Source organism: Myiozetetes cayanensis, unplaced genomic scaffold, assembly GCF_022539395.1.
Source record: "Myiozetetes cayanensis isolate MyiCay16 unplaced genomic scaffold, myiCay2020 scf6-25, whole genome shotgun sequence".
Lineage (NCBI taxonomy): Eukaryota > Metazoa > Chordata > Aves > Passeriformes > Tyrannidae > Myiozetetes > Myiozetetes cayanensis.
The window spans coordinates 31,850,965-31,872,557 of NW_026087853.1; the positions used below are offsets into that span (position 1 = coordinate 31,850,965).

A 21,593-nucleotide genomic window follows, 5' to 3' on the forward strand; every position below is an offset into this window, starting at 1 on the left:
TGCTAAACAGATGTGTCATAAAGATAAAATGGTTGGTTTGATATAAAAAAATGTAAATTTCTGGAGCTTTGAAGCAAAAATTGTAGACATCACTTGAAAAATGGAATGCATTATTGTAAGTATTGTGTTTCCTTGGTGATTAGTCTGTTGTTTCCGCTGGTAATCATCAATGGCTGTTGCATTGATCATTTTCAAATTTTCAAGTGGATTTAACGTTATAATCTAACCTAAATTGCATTGTAATAAGTGTTTGAAGTGACAAAACAGAAATAATGAATAATAGCTAATTGACGTTATAGAATATCCTGAGTTGGAAGGAATCCACAAGGATCACTGAGTCTTACTCCTGATCCTATGCAGGACACCCTAAGAATCACACCACGTGCCTAAGAGTGCTGTCCAAATGCTCTTGAACTCAGGCAGGCTGGTGCTGTGACCACCCTGGGGAGCCTGTTCCAGTGCCAATCAGTCTCTGGATGAAGAAACTTTTCCTAATACCCAACCTAAACCTCCCCTGGCACAGCTTCATACCATTGCCTTGGGTACCATCACTGGTGACCAGAGAGAAGAGACCAGAACCTGCCCCTCTGAGTAATTGCCATGTGAACAGTGTCGCATCTCTTGTTCAGGAGGCCAGTATTCTTCTGACATTATTAGAAAAAGGGCTCAAATTACAGACAAAATGGTGAAGTCACCATAGTGTTACTGACTTGTTTGGAAAAAGTAAATGGTTTGGGGGCTTTTTCTGGGTTTTTGTTTTTTTTTGGTTTTTTTGGTTTTGTGTTGTTGTTGTTGTTTTCATCTATGAAAAATTATCAGTATTAAATGCTTCCTTAGAGTAAGAACCATGTTCTGACTCTGCAAAATTATAAAGCATAGTCTTGGAACCTTGCTTTTCTTTCCTAGTGTTACACAGAATGCATGTAACAAGTACTCAAAAGGGGTGCTGAAAAAGAAAAAGAAACCTGTCACCTGGCCAGCACCCCGCAGAGCCATAGTGCTGGATGCACTGGAGTGCCAGGGAGGGAGCAATCTGTTTTCTGGGAGCCCTTGTGATTAAAATGCAGGTGCCTGAGCTAATAAGTTGTCAAAATCTTGGAGAACCTAGTTAGCATAGCAGGGACAGAAATTAAATTTAGCATGGTTTATTAATTTTAGGCCACTGCCAGTTGTGCTTGACCCAAGAACTTCCCAGTGTCACTTGATTTTAGTCCTCTAAATTCATATCTACGGTCTTTGCTGCTATGCAAAATTTCCTAGTCTCTTACTGCTCACTGGGAACGTTGATTACGATATTTTTATTGTAGATTTAAAGTGGATTTTGTTTCAGCCATTATACTGAGTGGTACTTTGAAAATTTTGCTAGCAAACTGTTTTTAATTGACCTGTGGTCATGTCAGTCCTCTTGATTATACTCCCTCAGTCCTGTGGTGAAAAAAATATACTGGTTAAAAAAAAATTATTGAGACATTCTGAGGTCCTGACACCCTTTCCCTTGACATGAGGGATGAAGGGTGCTAGCAGCATTGCCCTAACAATACTATTTATCTACTAGTTATGTGACAGCTTGACTAAAATTATGTTCTTGTATCTGCATGTCTTTTTCAGTTTGCACAGCTATTTGGTTCCTTTTGTGCACTGCCTTTAATAAAATCTTAATGACTTTTGTAAGCAAATCACGTTTTTGCTCTTAATGTTTGTGGAATAACCTTTTAATTAAAAAATGCATGAATTAATTTCTGTAGGCTGTTCCTTATCTGTACATCCATTTGTGTATTTCTTTTGTTTCATGTGTAAATCTTATTGTGTCTTTCTAATTTACACTACTGATCTTTAGACCCTTCTGGTTCTTTTAAGCAAATAAGCAAAACCTATTCTAGGTGAAAGGTGTGCATTGTTTCCTTACATAAGAGAAAGCTGAAGTTCCCTCTCTTCTATAAATTATGTTGATTGATTTATCTTAATGGAGGCTAGTCGAGTTTCTTTTTTAGAAAAAAGGATCAAGTATTTTCCTCATAATGTGACCTAGTACATTTAAGAAAATGTCACTGACAGCAAGTAATTTAAAATAGTCTGCAACAATTCAGGTAGACATCAAGAAAACACTGCTTAAGTAGTATTTTTATTTGTATTGGGTGACATTATTGGATTGCATTCTGATAGATTTTATAATTCCTATTTTTGCCAGAGCTCAGAAAATCCTATTTGTATGTGGGACCCAAAAATCCTAATCCTAGTCTGAAATCCATGTTTGTAAAGTTCTTCTAAAGTGGAGAAAGCATATACCATGGGGTACTTCTCTGTTCCTGAATCATTTGTTGCCGATCATGCAGCACAGTTTTGGAATGGTTTTAGATTTTATTTGTTCTATCACTTAAACACTTGAGCACGTACAATTTTTTGTGTGCAGATTTGGTGTGATTTTTTGGGGTATAAACGGTCTACTCTATACCAAATAAGAGTTTATAACAGTTTAGCTTTTAAAAATCTGCAAATCATCACTTGCATCAATCATTTTGGTGATGGAGAGACCGCTGTTTAATGTAGATGATATCTCATGATCTCAAAGTGTTTTGTTGCTGAGAATGAGAGGTATCTTTCTCTTGGGTTTATTTTCAGCCATTTTATTCCAGTAAGACGCCTCATGGAGAGCTCTAGTGATGCCAAAGCCAGTGTAAAGATAAGTGGGGAAGGGAGTTTTGGGATAAGGTAAAGGATGTCTCCATCTTGCAGAATCATGTCCTACGTTGAAGTGGGAAAATTGGTAGGAAGAAGTAGAGGCTGTAACTCAGGATTGTTCTGAAATGTGGATATACGTGCTTGTTGAGGCATGGGTGGTGTATATTGCTGCACCCTGGAGTTTTCCAGCTGTGCTGCTCCAGTGCACTATGGCAATTTGCTGCTGGGAAATCTTGACAAAGTATGTTTAGGAAAGCTAGTCTTCCGTTTCAGCTGGTCAAGGCTCCTCAAATTGCTACGTAAGGGAAGGACCAAGTATTTTCAAGTATATTCATTTATCAGTGACGAATGCACAGACAGGTAGTAACTAGAGTAATTGCAACCTGTCAGATGTTATGGTTAGGGTCTGGATAAACCTGCCTATTTCTTAGAGTCACTGCAGTGAAGGCGTTATGGCTCTAGTGCTTCACAGTGATATTCAGAGTTTTGTCTTCAAAATTTGTTCCTTTTTCTTATTGCTTACAAGGTAAGTGCACCAAAGTGGGTGGTTATAATGTCTACATATGTAACATTTTCAGTTCACTTTTCATCACATTTCTGATTCATACCTAAATCAGAGAAAATACGCTTTCTTTCTTTCTTTCCGCTCCCCTGTCATAGAGAGGAAACAGAGTTTATCTCTTCCAGTGGACCACAGCTTTCACTCTTTTCTGTTACCGTTTGGCTGACCTCTTTGGTCTGAAGAACTCTGTGTCAAGACAGTGGCAGCTTCCCAAGCAGCATACTGAGATGCTGATATTGGCCCTGAGCCCCATATGCAGTTAGTGTTCTTGCTGTCTGTTCTGTCATCTTAGCCTTGCCCTTTGACACTGAATTCTGCTTTTTATATAAGCAGGGAATCTAGACTTTGCTATTCTTTTGATTATTGGTTGAATGAAAAATTACTCTGGTTTCTTCAATAATGAGCTGCTCTCTATATCATTTGGTTCTAGGCTCTTCCCTTTTTTCTCCCCATTTTCCTCCTTGCATTTTCATTCTTTTCTCTGGCTTCTCTGAGGGAAAAACAAGATGGGTCCTCCTTAGCATTCATATTGTGCAGCTTCTGGTGATGATCTGCAGCAGCAGTTGAAGTCTTGACACCTGGTTTTGCAATAGGGCAAGGCTGCCAATTTTGGGTCAAAAGCACTAAGAATATTTCAGGCTGTTCTGACTGTTATTAATGGTGAATGAGAGTATTTGTGGCAGATTTTATGAATGAGTTTTGCTTAGGATAACTTCATAATTGTAACAGTTTCTGGAATGCTTTGGTATCGTAGTGCCAATGCAGCGTCGGGCATAAGACTGGTGTTAGATTACTGATTTGTCTCCATCGCTAGAGGAAAACACCTGTCTGTGTGGTCTCAGCATGAGAGGGCAGCATCCAGGATTCTCGTTTTGCTGAAGGACTTAAGAAGTAATATTTCACTCAAAAGTTCATATTTTTACAGTTATGTGAATTAAAGAAAGAAATACGTTATACCCAGAGTGTTACAGTTCTTTTTATTCAAAGTATTAGTATAGTAAAACCTGTTAAAGACTAATTTACTGAAGACTTTATTATTTAACCCAAAGGAGAGCTGCCAAATATACTGCATACATTCTTAGATAAGCCTAATTAGGGAAATTCGGCTTTAGAGTTTTGAATGTAATAGGAGTTTATGTTCAGTTTTGTGGCGTCATTATGTTCTTAAGAAGCTCAAACATCTAGTAAGTGTGTTTCAAAGGTGTCTGTATTACAGTGGTTCTGGAATGAAACTAAAAATTGTTGTTGGTTAAGTCACTGCCATATAAAGTGGCTATAAATGAGACACTTTACAGTTCACATCTTCGGGATTTGGGACACTGAGTTCCTTCTGATTCAGAAGTACCTGATGACCGAGTTATAAATATTGGGGTAATAAAGTGTTGTGCTGTTTTCTTTAAAGAGACTTATCAGGTATGTTGGGGTAATGCTTACAAATGTGTTTGCATCACTGGTATGTGTAACTTGTACAAGCCTAATCTTTAGGTGTTTGTTTAAGGGGTTGGGTGTGTGATGGATTCTTCCAAGTATTAGTCTGTAAATTTTTTGAATGTATTCTTAATGTTTAGTGCCCTTTTGTGTAATACCCATGCATCTGTTTTCTACTTTTCTGTTGAGAAACTTGTTGCAGGTGTGACACAATAAAAATGCATGAAAGATAAAGCGAGGACAAATCAGAGAGTTTTGAACTTGTACATAAAACTAGAAAAACTGTTTCTGGATTGAGATTTCCATTTTCTCTTGCTGTTACCATTTTCTTTATTACAGTGAGCCAACTGTAATAGTAGTAGGTAATAAGAGTTTATGGAACAAGTTTTAGTTGTCAGACACTATTTTATAGAGTTCTAATGATGTGGCAAAATTTATATTGAGTTTGGGGTTTTTGGGGTTTTGCTTTAGATTTTGTTTTTAATGAGTTACTGTGTACTTGTTAATAAAGCAAGTGTAAAGTACGGGTTAATATACATTTAACTGTTTATCCATTTCACTGGCACAGAATATTAAAGATGACTGAGAATTTCTTTTGTATAAGAAACAAAATTCAGTATTCAGCTTTAACTCTCAAGTTGGTGAGGGGAAGAAGGCTTTCAAGATGCTACCAAAGAAGGAAAAGGTTTTAAACAGGGTTTACACCACCACTGTTTGAAGAGTCCTCTTCAGCTTGATTGCTGTAAGAATTGAGTTCAAATGATGTGTTGGAAGTTCATTACACTAAAAGATTCATTCTGTGATCTTAGGCAAAGAAAGGTTTCAGCTGAATTCCAGTTTCCTAAGTGTTGATTCTTTGTTTATTACCATGATTTGTGAGTGGAGCCCCTGGTGGTCTAGAGGTAAAGGCGCCGCGCTATCACCGCGGAGACCCGGGTTCGATTCCCGGTCAGGGCCACTCCCGGGCAGGTGGGGCTCGTTAGCCCTTAAAGGCAACCCACCTACGTCCTAAGGACCTCGCTGCCACCGTCCAAGCTCGCTTGGCCCCGGCAGATGAACCTTAGGATTAAAGGGTGGTCTCAGTTCCGCGCACACTGTGTCTCACCTAAAAAATCCAATGCGCAGGCTGGAAGGTGGAAAGACCTTCCCCAGATCTTCGCTCGCGAAGACTGGCCATTATTATATTATTATTACCATGATTTGAGAGTTCTGAGGAGGGTCTTAGATCACTTAGCTTGCCAGTGTTTTTCCCTGAATTGCATAGTGATGTTTAATATATTAGTTCAACAGCTCAAGAAATGACGTGGTTTTCTGGACAGGATTATTGCACCAATACGTACTAAAAAAGTTTGTCTGCCTTCACACAGGAGTGAAGACTCCTTCACAAGGAGTCTTACGTTCTTGTGAATTTATCACAAATTTCTAATGTTTTCTTAATGAAAAGAACATGTGCTTTAACAAGGTTTCAGAAACGAAATGTACTTTCTTTGATTTAGTGAAAGAGTGGAACTGTGAGAGAGCTCTGCAGCCCTAGTGCTTATGTTCTTGAATTGAGTTTGCAGAAGTGAATTCGCTCCTGTCAGGATTTTATCTTAATTTGTGTACTTCATTGCTAACATTAGACCCAAGGGTCCACTTTAATAGGAAAGAGACTGTTTTTACAAGATGCAGAAGGTCTCTATAATGTTATGTCTTTATAGCCTTGTGAAGCTTTGTCATGCATTTTTATTATGAAGTCTAGTAATGTAGGTTATTTACAGAATTTGATTTTCACGTCCAATAGTGAAATTTTGGTAATATTCTACATAAAGTATTTTTCTGTGAGTTTTCTTTGTGGTCTGTGTTTTAAGTTACTGATCTGATTAAGTTTGTTCATCAGCTTTGTCTTATAATGTGACCAAGAAATCAGCACAGGTTCTTTGGTCAGGGTTGAAATTGTTTCTTCAAGTTTAACAACTCATTGGGATATATGCTGGAAAGGGTGATTTTTAATTTTTGTCTATTCCCTAAGTGGCTATCCATATATAAATTCCATTGTATGCCTGAGGTAGTATTATTATTTCTGTTAGTGTTCATTTAGTAGGTGTACTGTTTTATGCCTTCTACTGCAAGTACTCAGAAAATTAAGATTTATCTCTGTTATTGCTGTCCATTACAAAAAAAAAAAAAAAAAGGCATTTGCTTCTGAGTCCTGGATTCTCATCTAGTGTGTTTTGTACCATTTATACAAAGGTGATAGATTGAGAATACTAGTTGAGTATCTTAAAGTGATGAATGTGCAGAGATGTTCAGCTGTTGAACTCACCATGTTGAACACTTGGGTGCTTAATTTACCATTTTTATTTGGGAGGAAATATCCTGAAAGAGAAATGCAAGTTTTGTGGTGCTTTACACCCACAGCGTTTCAGAGTATGCTTTTGAAGAGAAACCAGTACTTTCTTTTAAGTGTCCTAGGAGTTCACATCATCAGGAAAAGATGCAAATGGTGGTAGGTGTGTGGTTGCTTTTCTGTGGTGGGGGTTTTTTGTGGATTTTGTTTGTGTTTTTTAGGATGAAAAGAATGAGTAGTTGTTTGAGATTTTTAGGGGGATGAGGAGAAGTGAATGAACTCACAGAATATGGTTCCATGAGATGCAGTCCCATTTGGAGTTGTCTCTCTGCTGCTGGGGTGAGGAGTTGCTGTTTGTTTCTGTCCTCACCTCTTGACCTCCATGGTCTCTACCACTTGCTCCTAACCTTTGTACCAGTCTTTATACCTTTCAAATTATTATGATCTGTTTTAGCATGCAAATTTGTCCAAACCCAACCAAACAAAAGTAGTTTATGACATTCTGCAATCTCATTGAATTAAAATGACTTAGTGATGGATTTGACAGGCTTTGAAGCTATGGGAGAAGATATTGGCTGTTCAGCCCAAAAGTGGAGAGGGTAAGGGAGCAGTCAAGAGCTATGAGACTGCAAGTCTTTAGCAGCAGCAAACTAGCACAGTTTAACAGTCCAAACAATCATAGTGACAGTCTCTTTTTTTGTTCTTGTCATAAATTCATGAACTCTGAATTCCGTTTGAAGGATGCAAAAGTAGGGCACACTTGAAAGCCTAGTCAGCTTTGTTCTGTTCTAGCAGTCAGGGAGTTAGCTGTGCACAAACATGAATTATGTGAGTTCCCTCAAGAAATTACTGAAATGTTTGCAATGTACTGACACAGTGTTAAGAAGCTACAGCACTGCAAATTCTGAACAGTTGATTCAGTCTGCAAAATTCTGAGTTCTGACTTTGCTACTTGTTTTCTCTGGAGTGAGAAGCATCCCAGCAGGTTTCATGGGCACAGATTCAGTTTAGCATAATCCTCTGCAAACTTTGACTGTCACCAGTTGGTTCTTTGGGGGATATATTTGCCATAGTTATCCATTCAACTTATGTGGGTTGAGGATGGTTTCTTCCTTGTGTAGTAGCAAGGACTTTTGTCACCTTTGTCTCATAGGACATCTCATCATAGTTGTAATACTGAAACAGATATCATAGGAAAAAATCAACATGCATGACTGGTATGCCTTGCTTACAGTGTCCTCCAGAAAAATCAACTACAGATACTTTAGGGAATTCTGTCCATGAAGAGAAAATAGTTTAGAAGGAAAATTTTAAAATTTATGCAGCAGTTTTTTAGGGATTTGCTCACTGAAACAGTCACCATGATCTCAGATGAGTTTAGGAATTTAAGAAGAGCTTAGGAAAAACTTGGGACATCAGAGACCTGAGTAGCTAAAATAGTTTGTGATTTAGGGTTTTCCATCTTATAAATAACAAGAGAAGAGCTCAAATGAAATGTGGTTGTTCTGTGTTTATGGTATGTAAGTGACTGTGAGTTCTGTGAAGTGCAGAGATCATCAATTTTATAGTTTTGTGATTTATGTTCTGTTTTTCAGAATGTCAGCCTCTAGAAGTCTCAACTTATTTTCATGGTAAGAAAAAAAAGTCAGAAGATTCTTGTCCTCTCCCTTCCCACTTACTTATGAATAGTATAGTGACAGGGCTAATCAGTTTAAATCATTAGGGAGAATTTAAAAAAAAACAAACTTAAAAATCACTCCTGACACACATTCAGTTAATATTGCAAAAGAGAGTTGAAAAGAGCCTAAGGAAGATGGCCACATGAAAGAAGCTAGCACATGAATCTTTGTTACATAATGGTGAGAGACTTTGCTTTTTTGAACTTGCAAAGCCTATAGCTCAATCATATAAAATTAGAAGACAGTCTTGATCCCTGTATGCTCTCTGAAGACTGTTGAATTAGATAGCTAATGTTTTGGCAGTTTTGGATAAAAGCTTTAGAGAAAGAGCTATGTTCCCATTTTCTTTAGATGATGTTTCTAAATATGTTTATTGAATTCAGTGGGTACTGGAATATAAAACATAGATAAGGAAGAAATTTATCTTTCTTTAAGAGTATTGTAACTACAGCTTAAGGATAACTTGCTGTGGAGGACTAAACTAATACCATTTTGTATGAATTTAAATGTCAGATGTGATGGAAATTATGGAATATTGTATTTTCAGTTTAATTTGGGATTATTTTAGTTTTGGCTCAGTCAACTCTTTGAAGTGAAAGTGTCATATACATGCTAGTAACTATGAATGTTTGCTATTAATACTGAAGCAGTGGCAAGCATTGGCATTAAAAATAACATGCTAAAAAATAGGGAGATTAAAATGAGACCAGGCTGCAAGAGCCTGAGTGAACATGGATACAATTTGAAGGGGGTAGTGGAATCTTATTAGAGAACTAAAATAGCAGCAGTATTTTTAATTTCACAGAGAATATAATCCCTGTTTAAAGGAAATATGCCTGTCCTTGCTTTAAAGACAATGAAAGCTGAAGTCTAAACTGTGAAATGACTGTCTTGTTATCATGCTTCTTGCTGTCCTGTGCGATCTGTTAACAATCCCTGGAATTCTAGGAATTTCTTTAGTCTTCATTTGTTATGCTTGAAGGTTTCTAAACATTTTTAAGTAACTGCTAAATTAAGGTAATTCCTTTTTATTTTCACTGTTCTGTCATCTTTTCATTGCAGCCTGCAGACATCCATCTTATCCACTCATATCTGTGTATAAAATAATTGTTTCTTGTCACAGGGATTGTTGTTGTTAAAGACTTGATTAGATATGGTTATTCAAATGTATGCATAGTTGTCGCCTATTAATCTAAGCCACGGTGGGATGCTAGGGTGGCATATCACTGTGCTGTTTTGGGGTGATGTGGGTGTCAGACCATTTAATGAGCTGTAGCTTGGATGTTTCTGTGAGCTCCTTTTTGAAATAGCTTTGTTCTTTTTTTCTCAGGTTTTCATTAATTGCTGCAGAGACTGCCCTCTGCTGTGCTTCTCACCACAGTTTAGGGCTTGTCAGCACATAAGCGTTCAACTATGTCAGGGCTTTCTTGAGGAAACAGATATCAAAAATGAACAGAACCTAAATACTGTATTACTGAATTATAAAATATGCTTAAATGATCTTGGCAAGGGTCTTTTAAGTTCTTCTGTCTAGTTGTGATTTTTAGCAATAACCTCTTTGAGGCCTGCTCAAATTTGTTTCTGTTGTCATTCCCTCTCAGCCCAGCTGAAACTTTATTATATGTGTAAGTGGTTGTGTATATTTTAAACGAGAAAGGAATTATGGCATGTAAAATGTAGCATTTTAATGTAACTGGAAAAAAAAAGCATTCATAAATGCAGTAGAAAGATTTGTTATAACTAAAGAAAGCTTCCTGTTTGATCTGTGCTATCAACTTAACTGATTAAAGGAGCTCACTATTGCCATACTAACCAAGGAAGGTTGCTGCTAATAAAGCGTGCAGCATGTGTTTTTCACAGAGAGATTGGCAAGAATTTCAATAAGCTTTAGTTGTTCATTCCTCTTCATACAACTGCTGCAAAAGTATCTTGCATCTATGCTACTGCAAAGGTACAATTGCTGTAGAGAGGTCCTGGGGATGTGGACGTTGATTGGCATGATGTGCTTCTCCTATCAATGTGTGTTTTTTCATGGAAACACTGTTTGTATGTCTTTTGTAGGGAGTAGACTTGTGTCGTTTGAAGTTGATAATTTAGACTGTCCAGTTCTTGAGCTGTAACCTTTTTGATTGGTGCCACTGCCTTAACAGAAAAACAAGCCAAATAAAATTAAATGTCTAAATAGACCACAGTTGTTAAATGTGATATAAAAATGTGCTTATAATTTCCCAGGCTTGCATGTTGATCAATTTATTTATACAATTTATGAAAGTGGAATCTGACCTTAGAATCTCAATTTTCAGTTTCATCAATTTCTTTGTGATTTAATGTTGTGAGTTAACATTGATTTTTCAAAAGTGTTTTTGTTGTTTAGAAAGTGCTAACGGATGAAAATTAGGTTCATTTTGAGGCATTAGCCCTTTTTGCTGTTGATCCACGTATCTTGCACATGTAAGTGAGCATGGAATGTTAAAACCTCTTGGCATGTCTGAAAGCCCTTTGAAATTCATGTTGTTCTGACTTACTGTGCTTGACAGGTGTTATAGTGAACTCTGTTCTGAAATTACTAGAACTAAGAGTCAGCTGGATATTAAAGGAAGAGTTTTCTTCCGCTACCAAGTCTATGCTAGAACGTTTAATTACAGGAAAGAATAGTCTAAATAATAATAGTAGACTGAAAAAAACCAAACTGCACTAGAAGTCACATTCTTGAATGTGTTGCAAAGCTAGTGTAAAGATACTTACTTTTTTCCACTACATTTTTTTTAATTAAAGAAAAAAAGTATCAAGTTGTCAGAGGTTTTGTAGCTTTTACTTGTTTTTGAAAAACATCAGGCTGCTGCAGTCTGTACCAGTTATTTCAGGTACTGCTAAGCTCCATAGGAAATATTGAAGTATTTTCTATCATAAACTCTTTAACTCTCATCAAATACTGATTAGTTTTATGCTGTGCAACATGGTTTATGTTGTGTTTTCCTTTATGTAATTGGCTTCCATGTCTCTTAATTTTGCAGATTCACTTAAAGAAAAAATTTACCATTGAATAAAAAATGATGCATGGGAGATGATGCGAGGAAAACTTTTTTTCCCTACACTGAGCTTCTATTTGTGAAGTGTTTTACTTTGCTATTTTGTAATTTTTATGACTTCATTTTTTTTTATATGACTTCCTTAGAAATCTGAAGTACTGAGTAAAAATACCAGAAGACACACCATTATGTGAGACATTAATAATACATGGAAGAGATCTGTAGCATAATTTTATGCTCGCGTTTTATTAGTAAATCAGACATCTTGTATGTGATTTTAATCTAACTTGTAATTCACTTGAGGAGCCTAAAATTCATCTTCCAGTTGTTTTTAATTAATGTTTTAATATAACGTGTGTCTCATAGTATATAATTTTAAGCTGATGATAAATCTTTTGCACTGTGCTGATTTTAAATATATATTTCTTGTGTTTATATTATAATTACAGATGTAGGTTGGGCTTTTATACTCTAATCTATGCCATAACTAATGACATTCAGTTGGAGGTAAGCACTGAACTTCCTTGCAGTCGTTCAGAATTTGTAGCTTTAATGAATTTTAAAAAGGGAACCATCAGACCTAATCATACTTCTAGCACTGAAAGAATTTTAAACACCACTGAAATGTAACACAAAACCTCAGCCTCCAGAAAATGTCATTTTTGCTCTTTAGAAGTTACTGAAGCAAGACAAATTTAATTTTACTGTACAGAATTTAGTTGTTAAAGCAATTAGGATTGCTATGCACACCAGCCACAGTCCCCAGGAAGCAAGTGAAAACGTAAACCCCTTTACAGCACTTCTGTTGCTGCCCCTGTCAGTATGTATTTTATACCAGCATCTACGTTGCACACCAAGGTGATCACAGTTATGTGTGTGTGTTCTTTCAGGGTCTGTGCTCTAGTTTGTGTATTCAGGGTGTTTAAAAAGATGATAGAAGCCTGTCATTGTTAGCATGAAGAATGATTGGTGGCTTGTAAAATACAGTATTTTTGAGAGCAGCAGGTATAGCTAGCTAGACAGTAGTTGTGGTTTTTTTCTTTAATTTTGCTGGTTTGAACTTCATCAGAAATATGGTTTGGTTGCCGTTCATAATTACTTGATAGTCAGAATCTTATACATGATACCTGATGGTGATCAGAGTGATTGAAGTGCTCTTTCTCAACATCTGTGCTAACGTTGTCAGTTTATAAAAACCCTCCTCTGTAGACCGAAAGTAAAAGTGATCTGTGAAGAAGAGACTTTCACATATGCTTTCCAGGACTGTGTTGGTAAGACTTGTGATATGAAGTTGGACAGACAGACTCATAAATCTGCTTTGTTTGGAAAGCTTTACAGGTCTTGTGATTCCCCAGTTAGATATCGACAGTTCAAAGGAAGATGGTCCAAACCACGACTTAACCCTATTAAACTCTGAGCAAGCAAACTCTGTGTAATAGAGACTTGTACATATCTAAAAAACATAGAAACTGTTACTACCAAGTTCTAAAGCAGAAAGGAATTCTCTTAATTATAAATGTTGTTATACAGATTGTACATATGAAGTAGTAAAAATTAGTATTATTGAATATGTCTGTAAATTTTCCTCCATAGTTCTAAGTATTAATTTAGCAAAATAAACTTTCCTTGGGCTGAAAAACTGTTTTATTGGATGATCCACAACTTGCAGAGAAGAGACTTGTTATAACAACCTTCCCTTATTGTTGCTATCACAGAATTTTTAAAATTGCAAAAGAAACTTTCAGACAGAAAAGCCAAGAGTTTCTGAAATTATTCTTCGTAAGACTTTTGATGCCATGCTTATTGGTTAGAATAAAATTTTCTGTTCCTGGTGCCTGTCTTAAGCTAAATCTTATTTTTAACCTCAGCTATACCACACCCTTTATTTGAGGACCAAGTTAACATTTTATCATTTTTATATTTTACATTTTACACTCTTAGGACCACTGTAGAGAGGGACTTCAGAGATGATCTGAATATTTTTCCCTTATGTGCTGATTTCATTTCTTGCAGTTGGGCAGTAGTATTTTTCCAAAACTCTTGGAGATGAGGCTTTGTGATCTCTGATGCAGACTTGAGACAGTAGAAAGAAGAGTGGGTTTAGGTTTGGAAGGGGTCTTTCCAGAAGTTCTTTGATTAAAGGAAGTTGTTCAGCATTCCAGACTTGCAGCATGCCTGTGCTTTTATGGATTACCAACTGGTTGTATTTAGGGCATCTGGTTTTTGTGTAGTTGGTTTGATGTTTCAGTAACATCAAATTTTAGTCTGCCTGATCTGGGATATTTTGTATCATGTTTTGTATTAACTGAGTGTGATTATTTTGCTGTACTGTTTATTGCTTGTTTCAGAGGTATCTGACTTTCTGGGATATCTAAATTACTTTGTATTTAAAATTCCGAAACTCACTTAAATTTTTATTGTGGTTTTCTGACTATTGCTGTAAAAGTGTGACTGCAGGAGAGCTCTGATTTTCTGTAACTTTTGTTTCTTTTTTACCTGGTTGGCTCAGATCTTAAATACCAAAAGGAAGCAGCTATTATCACATGCCACTTGTCTTGGTTACCCTGTTCCAAGAATTTATACACCCTTTGTATCTTGCATACAACTTATACTGGAAGTGTAAACAATGTTGCTAAGATTACCTATTAATATCTACTTCAGACTATATTTTTGTCTCTCTGGTCTTCAGTGCTTATTACTAAACTAAAGAGGTATTAAATCTTCTCATTCTACATACAAATATGTGAGGTTTAAGTGTGCCCTTTTTTAGCTGGTACTTTTAAATTTGGTGGAGGAGATGTAGCTAATCTCACTGTAAATATTTTTGATCAATTATTAAATATTTGCCATCAACTTAATTTTCTGATGATTCTTTCTGATTAAGATTCTTTAGTGAGTGTAACATCATTTAGATTACGCATGATTGAGTGTAAAGTTACATGTTACGTGCTGCACGTCCTCACATACTGGTTTTGAGATCTTTAATACTGATTAAATAAATATTATTCATTCTCTCAAATTGTTTCAGCACCTGTTGGTTGTACCATATAGACTGAGGAATGTGAGTTTTCTTTCAACTTGGCAGAGTTGAAAAGAGATGAGTGTAACTTTGAAAAGGCTCAGTCTCCAGACAAGCAGTGACCAATACAGTGCAGGTGAAAAAGAGTTTGAATTAATCTTCCACCCACAGTTAAATCAGAGTTCTTTGCAATTTTATTGTACCTAATGAGACTTCCTTCTTTGGGGATTGGTATTTCTGTACAGTGAAGTTGCCTTTTCAGAAAGGGAAAAGTGGCTTTCCGAGGATCATTTTGCTTAATTGTTATCTACCTTTCTCTGAAATTCAGAGACTGTTTCTTTTTAACGTGGTGCTTTATATTAACCCTGTTTGAATGCTAATTTTGTGACATTATTCTTTGAAAAGCTGTTCTTTTTAAGTTGGACACTATCTGAAAGCTTTATAGGCACTAAATAATTGTGAAGTACATGCAGTGCTGGCGCCAGTACCATGAGGGTTTTGATTGGCTTCTTTGTTGCATGTTTTTTTTCCTGAATGTGGGAATGTCGAACATATCAGTGCAGTACAGTTAAGTGTCTTTTAAGGGCCCAAAAGGGATTTTTACTACCATACAATGTTTTAATTTAATTTTCTTCTTCGAAGATTTTTGTAATAACTATTTTAGTATTGGCTAGACAGGAAACAAGTACAGGAAATTATTTCAGTGTTACTGTGTGTAGCTGTGTGCTACTCCTTATGAAAATGAGAAGCTGCACTTATTTAGAATTGCAAGCTGGCAGAAATTTGTGTAGGAGTTTCTATTGCTGCTCCTCCAAAACATTACTATAGATATTTAATTTTTAACTTAATTACAACATAAGCATCTCTCTCTTACTCCTCCAGACAAAAACATTTAGTTTAAGAAAGTTGGTGGTTGTTTTGGGGCTTTTATGTCTCAGTGCTTCCAGTGTATCCAGTGTATAATAAAACTTTGAGATATTTTCCAGTATTTCCTTTCAGTAACTTAAAAAAAAAAAAGGATTAAAAGTAACTTGGAAAATTAAGTATATTGCTAATACGGTACACAACTATGTAGTAATTTTATGACGTTTCAATTAGATTGAAGATAATGTATCACTGGCATGGTGATACAGAAAGGCAATGTGGTACAAAACACACTGTTATATGTATTATATTCAGGAGCTGAGTGGTTATATTTATCAAGACACTTAAATTCTTTGACCTGAACCATCAGAAATAGGAAACCAGATTAAGATGGATGGGTATAGTGGAACGTCACTACTTGACTGTGGAAACTAATTGTTATTCTCTGTCCAGTCTGTACATCCGTACACCCACACAAAGGATTTTTACTCTTGTATTTAATTCTTCCTGCTTTAATGCGTACCTGTAGGAAGTATTAAGAGTAACTACTAACCGGAACTGCCCAACCCTTATCCTAGGACTTTATTTGGAAATGTGTAAGTGCAGTTCCAGACCGCTTTATATAGTATCTTTTGGAACAACTCTGTGCCAGTCCTGTCTTTTCTGAACCTGGGAAGCAATGTTCACATATAAATGCCTCAAGTTATGAACAATAAATGCAGATATCTTTACTGATGTTTAACATCCTAAACTACTTAGGAATATGTCATTAATAGCAAGTTTTTCATATTTAGTGTTTCTAGGAGTGTAAGCATGGTTTGTGTTAGAATTTTTAAGAATGAAAGAATAAATTCAAACTGGGTGGGAACTCTCAGAAAACTGCTGCTTTGCACTTGTGTTAAGTACGGAATCACCACTGCTTTCACTGGGGAACGTAAGAGGCTTTAATATTAGTTTAAACAGTGTTCCTTTTCTAACATTGGCACATGAAGTTTACTCAAATGTATGAAAAAGATTTATAAGGATTCTGTAGTTCTTAGTAGGGGAAGAAGTGCTATGTAAATGGGGACGAAAAGTTCCATTGTCCTGACGCCTGGGGACCTTAGGTGTTTTCTTATTAATGCAGTTACTCATTAACTTCTTTTGACTTATCTTTCATCAGATTTTCCTCCTGGATGTTTCTCAAGCGTCTTGTGATGGAAGGGAAACATTTTTAAATTTATGATGGATTTCACACAACATTATAACGAAAACTGGCCAAACAGCAGCATTTGTATTTGAAGAGCATAAGCGTAATTACAAATAATCATGACAACTTCTCATATGAATGGACATATCACAGAAGATTCTGACAATGAGACAAAAAATGTGGATCTCGCATCTCCTGAGGAACCTCAGAAGCACAGAGAAATGGCTGTTGATTGCCCTGGGGATTTGGGCTCCAGGATGATGCCCGTGCGACGGAGCGCTCAACTTGAGCGAATCCGTCAGCAACAGGAAGACATAAGGCGCAGACGAGAAGAAGAGGGAAAGAAGCAAGAACTGGACCTTACTGCTTCCATGAGGCTAAAGAAACTAGCACAAATTCCTCCTAAAACTGGTATAGATAATCCAATATTTGACACAGAAGAAGGAATTGTTTTGGAGAGTCCTCATTACACTGTGAAGACACTAGGTAGGTAAAATGCAGTGAGTGGAATAAATATTTAATTGATATTAATGTTCTTTTAGGCCACTGAAAACCTAATTCAGCTAATTTTTCCTATTCAGATTTAAAGTCTGGTCCTTTGGAATTTTGGTGGCTTTTTTTTTTTTATTTAGTCAAACATCAGACTATGTGCCTCAGCAAAGTTTTTAAAACTGATGCTTTCAGGAAACAATGAAATACCCTGTAGATAACTAATGAATTCAGTTGATGTCTTTATCTTCTTAAGACCAGGGAAAACAATGCAAGTAATACCCACGTTTTTGATGTTGGATGAACCAAAGACCAGAATAAGCAATAAATAAACACAGATTGTCATTTAAAATAAAAATGCAAGCGGTTTTAATATTTTACAGAGAAACATGCAGGTGTTTTTTTCCTCACTCTCTCTTACATTGTCAATTGTCATCTAATATAAATATCACACCAATACTTCTCTTAAAGTTGATAATGAAAATCTGTTTACCTTGACCCTTAGACATTGATGAAATTGTAATGTCAATAATCTTTGAAGAAGTAGATGCTGAAACTTTCCATTTCATATCTGTCATTGTTTTAACTGTGCTTATGTAGAAAAAGTTTCTAGCCTTTCTTTCTCAAACATAAGTATCTATTAAAATAGAATGTGTTATGTCACTGGAGTGAAAAAGAGGCATTTGGAGTTTGTAGGAGTCCAGTTCAGATTTCCAAATCTATGTCTGTTAGCAGATCCAGACTGCTTTAAAAAGGCAGCCCTTTCTTTGGGCTGCACTAAACATTCTTGCAATTTTTTTTCCTATTGGCTGGTAGTTGAGACCAGAGAGTGAAAAATAGCTATGAAATTGCCAATTTATTCTTTTTTTACTTCATCTGTTTGTGTGCCCAAGCAACATTTCTGCTAAAGACACGTCTCAGCTCCATAACCTCTGGTAATCCTTATTGTACCAATCCCTCTTTAGGAAAACTTAGATTAAAAGGGTCATCAGGAAGTCATCCTGTTCAACCTCCTGTGGAAAGCAGGGTCAGTTACAAACAAGGCAGGTGTACCTTGTTTTAGTACACAGCTTGTCAGCTTCTCTCTGAGACATCTCTTTGTAAGAAGCAAATTCCCTCCTTAACTTTATGAAGTGTTAGGTATTTGATTGTGAAATTCACTTCCTAGAGGGAGCATGAAGCAGAAGATGCAAAGATGGACATCAAATAGTAGCAGTGACTTCTGTTGGGACTTGCTTAGCCACCACAGTGACCAAAAGCTCTGAAGACTTACTACTGGAGGAATTGGAAATTGGAACTACAGAAGGAAGGAAAGAGTAATTTGGAATTAGAAAGCTGGGACTAGGTTTCATGCCTGAGATGCTGAGAACTTGGAGGGAGGGCTGGGTGCAAAACAACTAGCTATGGAAGCTGGTAGTGATGAGAAAGGAGTAATGCATATGGATGTGATATGCTTGAGAACCAGTAAGGAATTGGAGTAGACTGAAGCTGTTTGAACAGGAGAGATAATGATGGAGAAACTGTGATGATGAAAGGTGGGTTTTAAGATCTTTCAGTGAAGTGTTAAAAAGGGTACAGGCTGCAGGAGAAGCTGTGGGATTGTCAGAGAAAATATTTGTGAAAAGCTGGAAGGAGGAAACTAGTTTTGGCTCAGCAAGTATAGAAGGGGAGAGATTGGTGTGAATTGAAGTAGGAGTCTGTGAATACTTGACATAAGAAGAGAAACACCAAACACTGGAGACAGGAAGAATACAGAGGTGTGTATGTGGAAAGAGGTAAATTAGGAAATCGCAATATATGAGATAGGATGCATCTTGAAGGAAAATGACTAGGTGATTTTTGTCCACAAGAACAAATTCCCCTTTTGTAATTAAAGTTTGGATGTGATCATTGTTTGGATCAGATAGACTTAAGATTGAAGCAGAGAGGATTTATATTTAGCGCTCTGTGAGACACCAGTGTGCCTTTGTGGCCAAGAAGGCCAATGGTATCCTGGAGTGCATCAGGAAAAGCATGGCCAGCAGGTCAAGGGAGGTATCCAGTTCTTCTACTCAGGCCTGCTGAGGCCTCACCTGGAGTACTGTGTCCAGTTCTGGGCTCCTCAGTACAAGAGAGACGTGGAGGTCCTGGAGTGGGTCCAGTGGAGGGCAACAAAGATGATTAAGGGACTGGAGCACCTCTCCTGTGGAAAGGCTGAGGGACCTGAACTTGTTCAGCCATTAGAAGAGATTACTGAGAGGGGACCTCATCAAGGTCGATAAGTATCTGAAGGGAGGGTGTCAAGAGGATGGATCCAGGCTCTTCTCAGTGGTGCCAAGCAATAGGATAAGAAGTAACAGGCAGAAACTGATGCACAGAAAGTTCCATCTGAACATGAGGAGGAATTTCTTTCCTCTGCAGGTGACTGAGCACTGGAACAGATTGCCCAGAGAGGTTGTGGAGTCTCCCTCACTGGAGATATTCAGGAACTGTCTGGACACAATCCTGTGCCATGTGATCTAGGGTGACCTTGCTTGCGCAAGGAGGTTGAACCAAATGACCTATTCTGTTATTAAGAGTGGTGCTTTTGATTATACTCAACTGTGATGTTGAGTTGTTGCAAACATAGGAGAAAATAGTTCTAAGTGAAATGCTGTGGGTTTCTAACCTCTGCAGTCCCTAAAGAATCAAAACTAGGTTAAATTTTAAATTTAGCAAAGTGCTTCTGCAGTAGCTTGAACTCTTCCAAAGTTTTCCTCTACTATTAAGCATGTCCAGTTTCTGGAGTAATCTTTCTAACATCTGACACTAATGCTGAATTTCAAAGGAAGAATACTTTTTTTCCTGAAAGATGTCTGTTTCTGATTAGTATCAGGGCTAGGAATATTGTCTTCTGAATATGTATTTATATACAAATACAATTACAGAATAATACAGATGGAGAGAGGGAATTTGAATCCATTATTACTTTTGCTTTTTTATTCAAAACCTGAATTAGAAAGGCCAGATTTTTTTTAAATTTACATATACAACTTTCTGGTCTCCAGGGAACTTACTAGCCTATGACTTTATTAAAAAAAATCACTGCTAGCATGTGAAATTTTTTGTAGTTGTCTCTTTGGTTTTACTGAATTTCTGATCTACACTGCTCCTGCTCTTTCCCCCTTTCCACTTTTGCTGTCCAGGGTAATGTGCTTAGTCACTTTCACAAATCTCTGAGCTTGATTAGAAAACCCCAAATAAGCCTGGACAGCTTCTAGTGAGTTATAGAGGTGCTAAACTACCCTTGTTCAATATTTTTTAAAATACTGACTGTAATTTTGCTTGTGTCCGTGCTAATCCATAGAGCTTCTTCTGAAGATACATCTCTTAAGTAAGATTATTGACCAGTGTGTCTGTATTTTAAAAATAATTTTCTAAGTGCCAGTGTCTAATTTGGCAGATCTTTGCCAAGTCTTTCATGTTTTTATCATAGAAAAAAAAAAAGCAGACTAGATTAAACAAGTCAGATTTTATTTACAAGAACAAAGGAGGACACTTAATCAGAAGAATTTTAAAGGGCATGTTTATTATCAAAACAGTATGTGATTTAGACAGCTGTCTCAATGGAAATAACATTCTCTGCACCTAGAACATGAGCATTTAACTGGCTTTTTCACAGCAGTATGCTTCTATGAAATGTAGACTGGTTTTGTTTGCTACAGTTCATTCAGTTAACTTAGTTAAATGAGTAACTGACATTTCATGGAAGTAAATCCTTTCTGACTACTGTGATTTTTTTTTAAGGGAAAAGCTTTTTTGCTTTTATACCTTGGCCAAAACTTATTTATAAATATGTTACAAGTAGATTTTCAGAAATATTCTTTTACCGAAACTACTTTTCTTAGCCCCATGATTCAAGTTATATTTGGAGAATTAAAGTGATGGCACCAGCACACAGAGTACTCTAGAGATCTATAAAAAAGCTTGGGAATGAAAATATTAGTGCTGACATATAATAAAACCTATGTTCTTAAGCTTGCTGTTCTTAACTTCTTGTTTTGGGTGATAAACAACATTTATTTTCTTTTCTTAATTTTTTAATTTAAGATGTTAAGCTGTGACCGCAGGTCCTCCCCTGCAGTTGCATACTTCTGCCCTGGCAGTCTTTTGATTAATGCGTGTAGTGCAGAGTGCTCACTCACATTCCAGCCATTTCATAGTCTAATGGAAAAAGGCTGCAACCCTTCTTGTAAAAGAAGACTTGACAAAAATCAGTATTTGATTGCTCACTGATCTGCAATTAAAAAATGGACTTGTTCTGCAAAAGAACCCTGACTTTTCTGTGAGTAAATGCAGATGTTAGTC

At 36.6% G+C, this 21,593-nt stretch overlaps 1 protein-coding gene across 1 annotated transcript in view; it reads left to right on the forward strand.

Moving 5' to 3' along the window:
- PALS1 (protein associated with LIN7 1, MAGUK p55 family member) overlaps nucleotides 1-21,593 on the forward strand; it is a 56,483-nt gene that overhangs the window by 11,011 nt on the left and 23,879 nt on the right. Inside the window, exon 2 of the mRNA XM_050334994.1 lies at nucleotides 16,752-17,260. Within this exon, the coding sequence (XP_050190951.1) occupies nucleotides 16,898-17,260 (363 nt within the window). The 5' untranslated portion in view covers nucleotides 16,752-16,897. The remainder of the gene's footprint in view (nucleotides 1-16,751; nucleotides 17,261-21,593) is intronic.